Source organism: Nematolebias whitei, chromosome 4 (genome assembly GCF_014905685.2).
Source record: "Nematolebias whitei isolate Nwh7 chromosome 4, NemWhi1, whole genome shotgun sequence".
Lineage (NCBI taxonomy): Eukaryota > Metazoa > Chordata > Actinopteri > Cyprinodontiformes > Rivulidae > Nematolebias > Nematolebias whitei.
In genome coordinates, this window is record NC_056501.1 from 19,023,731 (window position 1) to 19,038,438 (window position 14,708).

Genomic DNA, 14,708 nt, shown 5'->3' on the forward strand with positions numbered 1-14,708 from the left:
CGTTGGTGAGTCAAAGATAATTAACGTTTCCGTCCACATTTTATTAATTCAGATGCACGTCATTATACAGTCCAGAAAAATGAAAGAATCCATTTTAACAGTATGAATATATATCAGTATATGTACATACTACAGGTGTACAGTATACAGTTATATATATATATATAATCTGTACTGCTATGTAAAAAGTAACAATACTATGCAGCCATAGTTTAATGTCAGTGTCAAGAAATCTCCATTTCTATGTATTTATATATATTTTGTTTGGTTTTATATGATCTGTTAAACTCATGACAGACCCTGTATGATGTTAACAAAACACTAAGTGATTAATTACATGAAATGATAACAAGTGAGATGCATAAAGAAAAAAATTGTCATCATACTTGTTATAGAGGACGATGTCTGGCAGCCAGATGTGTTGTGATGGGAGTCGAATTTTCTTAATTCCCTCATACTGGTCAGGATCCCACATTAACCTGTAGTCATTCCATCCCTGTCGAAATACAGACAAATGCATGCAAATAAATATATACAATCAACAGTTACAAGAACTGATAATGAAGATCACAATTATAAATAGCACTAGAGAAATAGTGAATGCTTATTGCAGAAGAACTTGCTAAAAACAGCTGAAAGTAGCTAAAACAAAAACGTTGAAATGTAGATTAAATGAAAGAACAAGCCTAAATTAGCAGAAGAAAGCAGAAAGAATACATATTTGCTGAAATATATTTAACCTCCTAAGACCCAAACTCTTGCATATGTGGATGCCAGGTCCTATGAGGTTAAATATTCAGAAATTAGCAGAAAATTTAGGAAAGTTGCTAAAGAAACTGAAAGTAGAATAAAAATGGCTGAAATGTAGCTGAAAGGCAGAAAAAAGCTTAAACTATCAGAAGGAAGCAAAGAGTGGAAAATAGAGACTAACCTGTATAAATAAAGGTTGAATAAAAAAAAAGGCTAAAAAAAATGTGGAATTAACTGACAAAGCTAAAATTTGTATAAAAACTGCTAAATAGTAGTTGAAATAGCAGAAATAGCTGAAACTAGCGTAATTAAGCTGAAAGGAACATAGCAAGCAGAAATAATTTAGAAGAAGCACAAAAGTGTTGTAACTAGGAGAAAGACTCAAAAAGGATCAAGGAAACAGCTGAAATTAGCTGAAAGTAGCTAAAAAGGTTTGAATTTACACAATGACACTGATAGAAGCTGAAGCAGAACAAAATGTGAACGGAGCAGTAAACGGTTGTAAACAGAGCTAAAGATTTGAAGGATGTCAAATGAGCTCAATTAATTTCGTATGAGGAAAAAATAACAGAAAAGGCTAAAGTTGCACCAATACCAAAAGTCATAGCTGAACGTTTTGATGTATGATTTGTTGAAATAGACCAAAAATTGTGGAACGAGAAAGATGCTGAAAAAACGCACAGAAGAAAAATGGATCACAATAGTGTGAATGCTTCATAAACATTCACACAAATATGAAAAGACCCAGGAGTCACAGTGACATAGTGAGATAAATAAATTCACATGTAAACATGTTGTTTCCTTCATACAAATAATGGTTGAGTCAGATGTCAAAATGCATTTGAAAAATGGGAGTTCACCGACGTCTTTGCCCAACGTGCCGCGGGCTGACCTCACCACTGAACTGGCTATATGTCTTTGCACATTTTTCTACAAACCGCTGCGCTGCCACTAACCTAAACACATGCCAGGGTGTGTTTGTACGTGTGCATGTGCGGCAGTGACTGGAACGCTTGCCGTGCCCCTTAGAGTTACTGTAATCTCACACACAAATCCTTCTGCAACAACAAAATAAAATAAAAAATTCTAGGTGTGCACACAAACCTGTGTGAGCCAACAGTTGGTGGTCATGATCTGCTCCCTCTCATTCTGAAACACAAATGCACAAGGCTCAATGATTTCAAACAACCTTCATGGTTTTGAACTTGTGTGTGTGTTAACCCACCACGTTGATGAGCTGGGCCAGAGACACCTGTATGTAAATGGTGACCTGCTGGCTGTTGTTGATGGCTGGTCTGATCAGCTTGTTATAACGCTCCGGTGACAACAGGTGACTCACCAGCCTCTCCTCTACTTCTGCACACAAGGCAGCTGTTTACGGACAGAAGCAAAAAATATAATAAACTATTGGAATCAACTCTTCACGTGTTTTGTATTACCGTGTTACATTTTTGGGTCATGTGACATGAGGTAGAATCTAATCATTTGTAAGCTGAAGGCAGTGTTTAATTTACAGGCTGTTGTTTTAATTATTCTTTTGTCTTGTTGACCACAAAATTGTAGTTATTCTTGAACAGAGGCACCATGAAATTTCAGATTCTGTGATATTTCAGATAACTTTGCATTTCCTTCTTTCTCCTCTGTGTTTGTCGTGTGTCCTCTTAACTCCCAGCTGGTCGACTGTTCATCCTAAACTTGGTTCTGAAGTTTCTTCCTGATCATAAGGAGACGTTCCTCTCAGTTGTTGCCCGCTTTGATCCAGCTAATGTGCTATTAAATTCCATTAAACATAATCAAAATGAGAAAAGGCACAATACGGCCACACTCCCACACTGAAATAAACATGATAGAAATGTGTTTGCTCTCACCAGTCATGCAGGATGCTGAAATTAATTAGCTGTGATGAAAGAATAATGAGGACAATGAGTTTTACCTGTCTAACTTTTTACCATGCAATTCATTCACATATAACATGTTGTGCAGTGAGGATAATTGAGCTGTTGTGTTTTGATGGCATTAATCTGTCCTCCAGCTCTAATGTTAAAAATCTTGGTGTTATTTTTGATCAAGAGGTCTTTTATCCCCACATTAAAAACGTTACTAGAACTGCCTTCTTCCAGCTGCATAATATCGTTAAAATTAGCAACATCTTATCTAAAAATGATGCAAAAAAACTGGTCCATGCATTTGTCACGTCTAGACTGGACTATTGCAATGGTTTATTATCTGGATGTCTAAATACTTCTTTAAAACGTCTTCAGTTGATCCAAAATGCTGCTGCCAGAGTTTTAATCGGAGTTAGTAGGAGAGATCATATCTCTCCAGTTTTAGCTTCTCTCCATTGGCTCCCTGTCAAATCCAGAATATAATTCAAAATCTTACTTCTAACCTACAAAGGTCTCAACAACCTGGCTCCATCTTATATTACAGATCTTATTGTTCCATATTTTCCAAACAGAGCACTTTGCTTTCAGACTGCAGGTTTACTTGTGGTTCCTAGAATTTACAAAAACAAAATGGGAAGCAGATCTTTCAGTTATGAGGCTCTTCCCTTGTGGAACCAACCTATAGTTAGGGTCGGCTTGGGTTTCCTGAGCTGTCCCTTAGTTATGCTGCTATAGGCTTAGACTGCTGGAGGACAAACTGACCACACTTTTTCACTCTGCTACTGTCTTTACTTACTCTGCTCAACCTGTTTTGTATTTGTAATTTTTTTTCTATCCTTAACATGTGTGTTTTTTGTCTTTCAGATACACCTGGACCTACCATTCTATGATTGTCTGTCTCTCCTTCCTGTCCTCTCAACCAGCCAGTAAAAGCAGATGGCCACTTGTCCTGAGCCTGGTTCTGCTGCAGATTTCTTCCTTTTAAAAGGGAGTTTTCCTTTCCACTGTTGCCACTGTGCTTGCTCAGGATGGGAGACTACAACAAAGCCAAGATTCAACTTGTCTGCAGGATTCCTTAGATAGAGAACTTTACTAATTGGCCTTTCTATGTAGTAATGTTCTTGTAAAGTGCCCTGAGACAACTTTGTTGTGATATGGTGCTATATAAATAAAGTGAATTGAATTGAATTGAAAAAAAGAGCAGATTGTTCACACAGCTCTGGTTACCCACTGGACATTTTTGCACCATCGTGGATTTAACACAACTTGCTTTGTGAATAAGATGCTGAAACAAGCAAATATCCGGTGAAAATGATGTGCAAAAAAATCATGGAAAAATATGCAAGCCTGCGCCTGAGTGTCTGAAAAATATGCAATAATTGTCAATCAATCAACATTTAATTACAGAGCCAAGCCAACAAGTGCACAAAGTGCTTCACAATACAAAAACTAAAAACAAACAATAAAAAACAATACAGGGTTTTTTTTTTTATTTGTTCTGATGGGTGCTCATGGAGAGCAATATGTTTTGTAGCCATCAGGTGTGGATCATATCAGGCCCTGGTGCCATCTTAATCTTTACTTGAGACTGTTTTAGACATCTTCCACTTCGATGCACACAAATTCTTGTTCTGAGAGCTTGCTGTAACCTTCGAACCTGTAGCCTTAGATGCTTTTCTGATCTCATGCGGCTGATTATTTCATGCTGCTGTATTCATTTGTAGCCATCCACTCACCACGGACTCGTGTTCGGACTGCTGTTGTTACGCCGTATTTTTGCATTATTAGTGTTTAGCCTTTTTGGCATGTCATTTGACATTCGTTTAGCATATCAGTGTATATCTTACATCCTTATATACTGTTGTATTATATTTTTGCTATTGTTAGGTATAACTGGGACCCTGTGTACATAATTTCATTCCACCTCATGTACCACATGTGATGTGAATGGCAATAAACCTACTTGAACTTGAGCTTTTCTCACATGCATTAGTTTTACTCAGTCTCAGCTCTGGCTGGGCCTAGTCTCATGTTGTTCCCCTGCCACTGAGTACATTTTGGGTGGTTCTTGAGTTTACATCTTAAGACAGATAGCCAGAGCTTTGAGGCATCCTTTGGCAGGTTTTAGATCCTCATGTATGGACAAGTTTCAACATTCTTTTGGTAAGTCTCTCATTATGGGGCCGAGATGGTGTAGAGGCAGGGCAGCCGGCTTGGGACCCGAGAGTCCCAGGTTCGATCCCCAGTCACTGCACATCACGTGGCGTCTCTGGGCAGCACGTCTAATTCCCAAAATGTCCCCCGGGCGCTTTCAATAGCTGCCCACTGCACCACCTGGTGGTGGATGGGTTAAATGCAGAGACTAATTTCGCCATTGTATGGAAACATACAGTGCTGACATTGTGATGACATTATTATTATTATTATTATTATTATATATTTCTGTTGTTCTGGCAGTTGACTGATATCATAAGTCGTGGCTTGAAGGTTGCACAGAAACTTTGCTGGTCCTAGAACGGAGCCGTTCTGGACAGAGATCTCTGAGCTTGTTCCTGATCTGCTGGAGCCATTCTTCCAGTTTGGGGGTCACAGCTCAAAGTTCTCTGTTGCTCACTGGCACCACGGAGGCCTTGACTTTCCACAGCGTCACAGCGTCACAGCGTAACGTCCTTCAGTCCTTGGTATTTCTCAACCTTCTTGTTTTACTTCATAAAGCTTGGGATCACTACATGTATTGCTTGTCTTGCTCTGTAGTTTTATAAACTGAGTAGTCGGAACAGTGGTAACGTGGCACAACTCTGGAACAGAGAATCAGGGGCTCAAACCCTGATTCAGCCATCCTCTTATCAACCCAATGCATAATTAGTTGCTAGTTCTGAAGGTGTCCAGAATGACAATCTCTGTGTCAGATGCTGGGAAACAGATCATTCTGATGAGAAAAGGTATACTAGAACAAGACATGTGGACGAGGGCAGAACTGTTGAAATTCTATATGAGCAAACTCATGGAAAGGAGCAATGCAGGAAGAATGTGGGACTTATAGCAACTTTAACACACAACATCCAGATTGACTAAAAATAACTTTAAACCCAGAGTTCCAACATTCACACAGTGAATGGTATACACAAGTTATATACAGTATGTGTATAAACTTTGACAAATTAGTCAAAGTCAAATTAGACATGAAGAGGTGTGACTAGGTTTGTATTGAACTGATATTAATAGTAAGGTACTAATTTAACGGTAAATGCTAAAACCGTGAATAGGGTAAAACTGAGATCCAGAAGTTAGTGCAAGTCGAGATGGAGCTTTGTGTCTACCGGCAGGTCTCATAACACACACATGCATGCACACACGCACACAAACACACCCCTGTTCACATCGCTGCACTCTCCACACCTCAATAATTCATAGCTGCTAAAATAAAAAATACCATCATCTTTGATGCACAGAGATTCAAACACCAGAAGAGATTATTTTTCAGGTCCTTTTCTCCCACAGAAAATATCCCCAGTGGCCATCGGGACACACAGATAACGTAAAACCAAACAACGAACGATACAAACATGCGGTTGTGTTCGAATGAAGCAGATGGACGAATAACCTCAGGCAGCACAAAAACTAAATAATCTGCATCCTGTAGCTTTCTTTTCCAAAATAGTGAATTATTCAATGCAATGCTATCTGTGGTGAACCAAAACAATTCAGCCTTCAGCGATCTTTGGCTTTACTCAGTACAACCATGTGCCATTTATACACGTCCACCCCCATGTAGTTGAATTATGAGACATTTGACGTTGTTCCAAGTGGAGCTTCTGACTGACCATTGAGGATTTTTTAATCTGACAAGCTTTGTTGGTCTTTTCTTTGTCCGAGATGGTCCTTCCATTTAAAACGGAAAGTCACAAACTCACTTGTGACACTTTTTGTACTTCTTGTTCTTTTCTCATGAGAAGTCACTGAAACATGTGCAGGTTTAGAGCAAAGAAGAGACAAGAACATCCAATGTGAGAGAAATGGCTTTCTTCTGTTCTCTGTCTCTGTGCTCCTTTTACATGAAACTGCTGCTTCTGGTCTGCACTGCCTGATGGCTCACCTCACCTGCCCGTGTCGCTCTCTCAGAGAACAGCATCCAAACTATTTTTCTCAAACAATGACTGCTACTTTGACATGAAGTGTTGATTCACTGGTGCTGGTCCATGCTGACGCATAACACAAGAGAAAAGTGATTTACAAGTCATGACAAACTTTAGAATTGGTGAAATATCCTGCACGTTTTAGTCCACTCTTATTAAAGTTTCCTCATAAAGCTTAACTAATAAGACAGGCAGAACGAGTATATTTTAGAACCACCACGTAAAAGCTTGGAGGAAAGCAAAAAATATAATTTATAACTGAAAAATGTGGCAAGCAGCAACAAATAATGATAGGTGCAAAGGATGAAGAGAAAGAGGCGATAACCATAAAACAAAATGAGACCTGGTTCAAATATGTCTGTACAGAATGGGTTTAAAGACTTTGTACTTGTTGTCATCAGATTTGTTTGGTTGCATTGTTAAAAGCCACACTTAAACAATTCAACTACAAACGTAGCACATAGCAATTTGTGGAAATACAGACTAAACTAAAGGCCTAGCATTCCTTTAAGGAGTGTGTATCACCCACTGCCTTTCATGCCAGAAAATCAACTCAGATTGCTTCGTGTTTATAAATGACTTTAAGTCATTTTGGTCAAAAAAATACAATATGCAAAATCTCTTGCAATAATGCTGGATCTCACACTCAGAGTATCCGTAGTGAATGACTCTCAGCGGCTACTACGTCAAAATTTGGCTCCATATTTGTAAAGTTGGATAACTTATAGCCGTTTCTGGTCTGGTTAAGGTTAGCTGTGGTGGCACTCTGTCATATGCTTTTTCTAAATCCACAAAGAAGCAATGAAGTTCTTTCTGACCCTCTCTGTACTTCTCCATCAACATCCTCAAAGCAAAGATGGCAAACAGTATGTGGTGCTCTTTCTGGGCATGAAACCATACTGCTGCTCACAGTCACCTCTCGTCTTAAGTCTAGCTTCCACAACTCTCTCCCAGATCTTCATTGTGTGACTCATCAACTTAATTCCCCTCTAGTTGCTACAACTTTGTACATCACCCTTGTTCTTAAAGATGAGCACCAGCACAGTTCTCCATTCCACAGGCATTTTCTCAACCTCAAATATTCTATTGAATATTTGAGTCAAAAACCTCACTGCCATCTCTCCAAGACATTTCCAAATCTCCACTGGTATGTCATCAGGTCCTACTGCTTTCCCCTTCTTCATTCTTTTCAGAGCTTTCCAAACTTCACCCTCACAAATCTTTCCCACTTCCTGGTCCACAGTTTCTATGACCTCTATTCTTCTTTCTTTTTCATTCTCTATTCATTAGTTTCTCAAAATACTCCTTCCATCTTCCCATCACACTCTCCTCACTTGTTAGAACATTACCATTCCTATCGTTAACAAGCCTAATTTGCTGCACATATTTTCCAGCCTGATCCCTCTGTCTGGCCTATCGGTACAAGTCCTTCTCACCCTTTTTGGTGTCCAGCCTCCCATAACTCATCATATGCCTTCTGCTTTCCCTTAGCTACTTCCCTGTTTGTTCTACATTGCATCTCCTTATATTCCTGTCTCCTCTCTTCAGTCCTCTCACTGCCATATTTCTTCTTGGCTAACCTCTTTCTTTGAATAGTTTCTTGCACTTCACTATTCCACCACCAGGTTTTCTCATCATCTATTCTCTGTCCAGATGACACACCAAGTACCTTCCTACCTGTCTCTCTAATTACTGTTGCTGTAGTAGTCCAGTCATCTGGAAGCTCTTTCTTACCACCCAGAGCCTTTACCAGCCCCTCTCTGAACTCCTCACAATATTCTTTCTTCTTCAGCTTCCACCATTTGGCCTTCTTCTCTGATTTTACTCTAATTCTCTTCTTCACAACAGTCATTCTACAATCAACTATTGGATGCTGTCTGGTCTCTCTCCCCAGCCACAATCTTTTAGTCCCAAGTCTCCCTCAGGTTTCCTCTTTTGCACAGGATGTAATCTACCTGCATACTCCTGCCTCCACTCTTATAGGTCACAACTTATTTTTTATAAACTGTATATGAATGTGTCTGTTCAGTGCCCTGAGATGGCATCTGTTGTGACTCGGTGCTATTTAAACTGAACTGAATTGAATTCTTCCCTGTTTTTGAAATAAATGTTGACTACAGCCATTTCCATTCTTTTGGCAAAATCCACCACCATCATTCCTTCATGGTTTCTTTCCTTGACACCAGACCTTCCTCATCCCCTTTGTTTCCTTCACTAACATGTCTATTCAAGTCTGCTCTGATCACCACTCCTGGAATGCTCTTTATCATTTCATCCAGATCCTACCAAAATTTATCTTTCTCCTCTACATCACATCCAACCTGAGGAGTATAACCACTGGCAACATTTAGCATCAGACCTTCTGTTTCTACCTTCAGGCACATCAGACACTCTTTTCACCTCTACTACATTCTTTGACAACTCCTCCTTTAGGACCACCCCTACTCCATTTATTTTTCTATCCAGACCATGGTTAAACAGTTTAAACCCTGCTCCACTATTGCAAGCCTTGCTGCCCTTTCACTTGATCTTTTGGACACATAAAACATCTACCTTCCTTCTCTGCATCATTGCCTGTCATTGTCCCCACACTTAGAACTGTGATCCTCAGTCCTACATTCTTGACTTCACATACATACATAAATACATACATATACATATATATACATATATACACACACATACACACACACATACATACATATATATATATATATATATATATATATATATATATATATATATATATGGAAATTATGTTGTACCTTGTGTTGTGCTACTTCAAAGGCCCCCCTTTTAATAACTTTCTTTTGACGCCCCTGGATGCGTGTGAAAACAAGTCAAGTTTACCTTTAAAATCAGTCCCAGGACTCAAAGTGTTTCAAGACAACTTAACTGGGGCTAACTGAAAATCATGCAGGTTCCACAGATTCTCTAAGATGAGCTGCAATTTCTCCAAAAAATGAGGGAAACCCTCCTAGAAATCCTTTAAAAGACAGTCATTTAGTCCTTTACGCAACTACATGCGTCATGGCTACATGCACAAATTCCAGTGAGTGTTTTTTTAGAGGACAGAACCACTTGACATTCTCCTGTCCGGTTTCAATAAGTATTTGGGTGGAAGTACTCACCTGCCACGGCGAGAACCAGAAGAGGCAGCACGGTTTTCACGGGGACAGCCATCCTTCCTCCACTCCAGTGCGGCAAGCTGGAAAACTTACTGATGGAGACGGTCTTTGTGGTCCTCTCTGGGTTTTTTTTTTTTTTTTTTTTTGTCCTCTTTTGGAGCACAGTTTGGGAGGCGTGAACTATAGCGGCTTCATCCCGCAAGTTAAAGGCAGGAGTTAAGGAGGCAGCATGGAGAGGAGCTGCGCACGGACTCCTCCGCCGGTCCTGGCTCTGGGACTGCGCGCAGAGAAACCCCGGCAGTGGGGGATCAGAGTCCGCCTCCTGTGACAGCTGACACAATGTTTCTGGGAAATATTGGGAGTTTGGGGAACGTTGATTTTACTCTCATCAAACTGGCCTTTCTGTAAGGATTTAAACGCTCTGGTTCCTCTCATCTCCTTCCCACCGGGCTGCAGAATGTGTCAACAGACAGGAGGCGATTACCCCCCACCCCACCCCCGCACTTCTCTGATCCAATAAATGAGTTACAGATTTATGCACCCTTTATGTTAATAAGAACTTCTTTATAGACCTCATCTAGAGTTGCCAAATAGAGAAAATTTGATCTGAATAGATTATTTTATTAACCCTCAATGAGAAAACAGTATTTCAGGAACTAAATAAGAAAATTAATTACTATGTCAATGGTTGGGGTGACACCAATTTGGGTCTCTTTAGGATGATTTTCCAACTTAAAATGGGTGCTAATGAGACGTTTCTTTCAAGAGATAAAAAATGAAAGCATGGATTGATTAAAATGGTCTAACGGTTGATGAGGATGATTGTTTTTGTCGTTATGACCTTATTAAATAGGCAGATGAGCCATGTTTGAACACATCAGCCAAAGACAGTCTGGGTCTCGAATGTCTGCTGCGGTTATTTTTGTGTGAAAAGCTTAAAGGTTTAAGAATCACTGCTCTAAGGCTCACATTGCTGTCCAGATAGTTGCTCCTTCACCTGACCTTTTCACAGATTCTAATGTGCACGCTCAATGTTGGTATTTTGTGATGCATTGCTGTCTAGATAGATCTATGCATGCTTTTGGTTCTTTGAAGTACACTTAAGTCTAAAAATTGTTTTCATATCTACATGTTTCTGCTCTGCAATCATTTCCTGCAGCATTATACTTTGAGGACATTTAGCTATCACAACGTAAAATACCTGTGGAACTACTTTTTAAATACATTTGTATATAAAAGTAAATAAAAAAGCAGGTGTTAATGTTTAGAGTTGAACAGAAACCTTCAGTACCGGAAAGAGCAATGAATGTGTCGTGGTGCACGATTTTATGTGCATTAGTAACTGTATAAAATGAAACGAGGCTGTGAAGACAAGTGATAAACCTTTGGCTTCTCACTGTATATAATTTAAAATAAGTGTACAAAACTCAAAATATGAGCGCGAATAGTCTAATGTTTTGATCCAACATTTAACTCCACAAAGAAGTGTCAGCTACGAGACAATACAAAATGCATTATGTAGGGAAACAAAGAAAGCCAGCTTACAACTGAAACAACAGCATCTAGTGTGAGCGAGAAGAGCTGCAATGATCACAACACAACAGCAAAGCTAATCAATATCAATTTGACTGGCAGCATTCATCAAAACACCAAGATGTGCTCTGATCTGGTGGCAGAAGATCCAAATGCAGACACCCAGGAAGCAGATAATAGTCCTAAAGTCTTTATGGAAATATTTGAAGAGAGCTCAAGGTTGCAAATGCAAAAACAGCAGGAAACCAGTACAAAAAGGTAGGGCAGCAAGAAACACGAGCTTGTATTGCTGGACTATGCCATTATTGGACTATGACTTGGTGACAAATTTCGATAGCATTCGCAAAATAGTTCCCTAAATGTCTGAAAATGTTTCATGAGGGTTCTTAATTTCTGCACGTGAGTCTCAGGATTTTGCTCGTGTTGCAGAAATCTTGAACTTGCTCAGAAATGTCCCACGACTCATTTATATTCAGACTAGTCACAGAGTTGTTGTGGGCATCTGGAACTTGTCTAAATACAGATTTTGTACTGATGTTTTAGAAATGCGTTTTGTGGAGGGACGCTGGCAAACTGCAGGCAGATTTTGACTCACAGTCTGTTGGGAATTTGTGCAAACATCTGCGATTCCAGTTGAATATTCAGGTATTTTCCTGACAATCCACCATTTCCTAACAGAGAAAACCTAGTGAGATAATAATTCATTCGACCTTTATTTATACAAGTTAGTCTCATTGAGTCACGAGGACTCGTTTACAAGCGAGACCTGTTTTTAATAAAAAACATAAATTAGGTACACACGTTCATATAAAAGCATATAAAATGAAAAGTATATAAAATAAAGTATATAAAACAATAAAAAGACATGCTACATTATAAAATGGTGTAAGATACTAAAAGCTGGAACATGGCATTGATGTTTGCATTGAACTTAACAGTAATTTGAAATTCCTTAGGGAGGTCAAGGTCCAGAGCTTCAGATCTTTTTGAAAGGTTTTAATTAAGTCGTAAAAGGGACTTCTAGCTCTTTTTCAAGATTTTGATCATTTGATCAGCTCGCTATAATGAACTGGCTCCAAAAGATCTCACAGGCAGCTTGCCACACATAAAGAGCTTTATAGAGCTGAATCTAATTTTTGATTTAATAAACTAAAAAAAAAAAACTGCAGTATGACTTTTTATAATTGTTTATTGTTGTTGCTGTTGTCCATTGTTGTCATCTTTCTTAGTTGAAATCAGGTCTCTCTTGTAAATGAGTCCTCGAGGCTCAATGGGATTTACCTGTCTAAATAAAGGTTGAATGAAAAATGATTCAATTTTTAGAAGAGCCTGAATGACCATCAATCAGATAAGACTAATTAAACCAGTGGTGTCCTGGTCCTTGAGGACTACGATCCTGCCTGCTTTAGACATTTCTCTGCTTTGACACACTTGATTTGAATGAACGAGTGATTAACAGGATTCTGCAGAACTGGAAGAGCTGCTGAAGAGCAGGGAAACAACTGAAACATGCAGGATAGTGGCCCTCGAGAACCAGGATTAGGCACCTCTGAACAAAACTGAAAACCAGGGACTGTACCAGAAGAACAAATGAGAAAATGAGGACCAGCTGCAATGGATTTAAACTTTGGGTGTGGAAAAAGGAAGTAGAACTGGAAAATATTGGCAAAAAGATCCTGGTTTTTCAAAATACAACAGGAACTGAAGGTTTTATTTATTTATTTTAACAATAATAACAAAAAACATACAAAAAATGGCAATGACAATTTCATATTTAACAAATCTATTTCAGCTAACATATAACTAAATCTCCCTATCAATAACAAAAAATGTTATCCAAGAATATAACATATTAGTATAACTGTGGTATTATTAACATCAGAATATAGACAATTGAACAGGGGGGAAAAACAGAAAGAAAAAAAAAGAAAACTTAAGGAAATCAGAGTCAATTAAGATTTGAAAAGCAAAAATTAAGCTAGAACGTGGGGTTTATAACACATTAAACTCTGATATGATAACGAAAAGTTTGATAGCAGGGGCTGTATTATGGTAATTTTTTTTTTTAATTTGCCAAATAATAAACTCATTTTTAAATGCTTTTACAATTGGAAGAGCTTTTGTAAAACGACATTTATGAAAGTATAAATTAGCAAACAATATAATATTATTTATCAAATATTCATTTTTTTAATATTCTTTATTAAAATTACAAATTTGATTTCTTTCAAGGAAAAAAAATCAATTTGAAGAGACTTAAATATCAACTAGTTATGCAACTCCTTCCAAAAACCACTGAAAATCTCACATTTGTAAAACATGGTCTGTTGATTCCAACAAAGATTTACAAAAATAACAATTCTCCATTTCAAAATTGAATATTCTTTTAAAGAACTCCTTTGAAGGGTAAATTTCATTTACAGTTTTAAAATGGATTTCTTTAAATTTAGGAGGGAATGGAAATTTCAAAAGTTTTCTTCTGATTCTTGTTTGTTAAACATTTTTTTTAATTTTTTTTATTAAAATGTTCTTTTGGAGGACCCAGGATAGATCTCGTTGATTAAAAGATTACTCAAAACCATGTTATTGCATTTTATTTTTATCTACAAAGTTTATATCATTAATTATTATTTTATGCAATCTGGGAAAACAGGAACTGACATAACAGAAAACAAAACAAAAAAAACTCTAAACCTACACCAACAAAAAGAATGAAACGTGACAACCACGAAGAGCAAACTTAACGTGTTAATTATTAAAGTTTTAAACTAGCATGAAGATCATTGTTTATATATATATAGTTCGTAATGAAATCAAAAAGACTGACATCACAGCAGCACTTACAAACTAAGGATGGACACATAAATATCAAGATGTGCCATAAATAATGTGCAATGCTCCACTGAGGAGTGAGTGGTGGCTGAAAGGCTATAAGGACCGGGGCTGATGAGAGAAGTGGCTGCAGCTGTGACAGCTGAAACAGGGAGCAGGTGTGGATGGGCGTGGCAGGCTGACAGAGGAGCAGAGTGGAAAATACTGAGAATGGCTGAAGCACACGGAGACAATGAACAAACTGAACACAAAAAAGAATAAACATGAAAATAAACCTCAAAACAGCAAACTTTAAACCAAAACGAAGGGATTAGAATTACTTCTCGGAGAGTCACTGTGTAAACCTCACAGTCGTGATTTTGATCATATTTTGAGTCAAATGTGAGACTTTAAACACATACATATCAACACGATGAAAAAAGTCTTACTTTGATTTGAAACTA

At 38.2% G+C, this 14,708-nt stretch overlaps 1 protein-coding gene across 1 annotated transcript in view; it reads right to left on the reverse strand.

Moving 5' to 3' along the window:
* Positions 1–9,958, reverse strand: part of LOC119408960 (neuronal acetylcholine receptor subunit beta-2-like) — a 16,511-nt gene extending 6,553 nt beyond the window's left edge. Inside the window, exons 1-4 of the mRNA XM_037675821.1 lie at positions 9,904–9,958; positions 1,976–2,121; positions 1,855–1,899; positions 387–496 (exon numbers count right to left, since the gene is read on the reverse strand). Of these exons, the coding sequence (XP_037531749.1) occupies positions 387–496; positions 1,855–1,899; positions 1,976–2,121; positions 9,904–9,955 (353 nt within the window). The 5' untranslated portion in view covers positions 9,956–9,958. The remainder of the gene's footprint in view (positions 1–386; positions 497–1,854; positions 1,900–1,975; positions 2,122–9,903) is intronic.
* Positions 9,959–14,708: the final 4,750 nt, after the last annotated feature.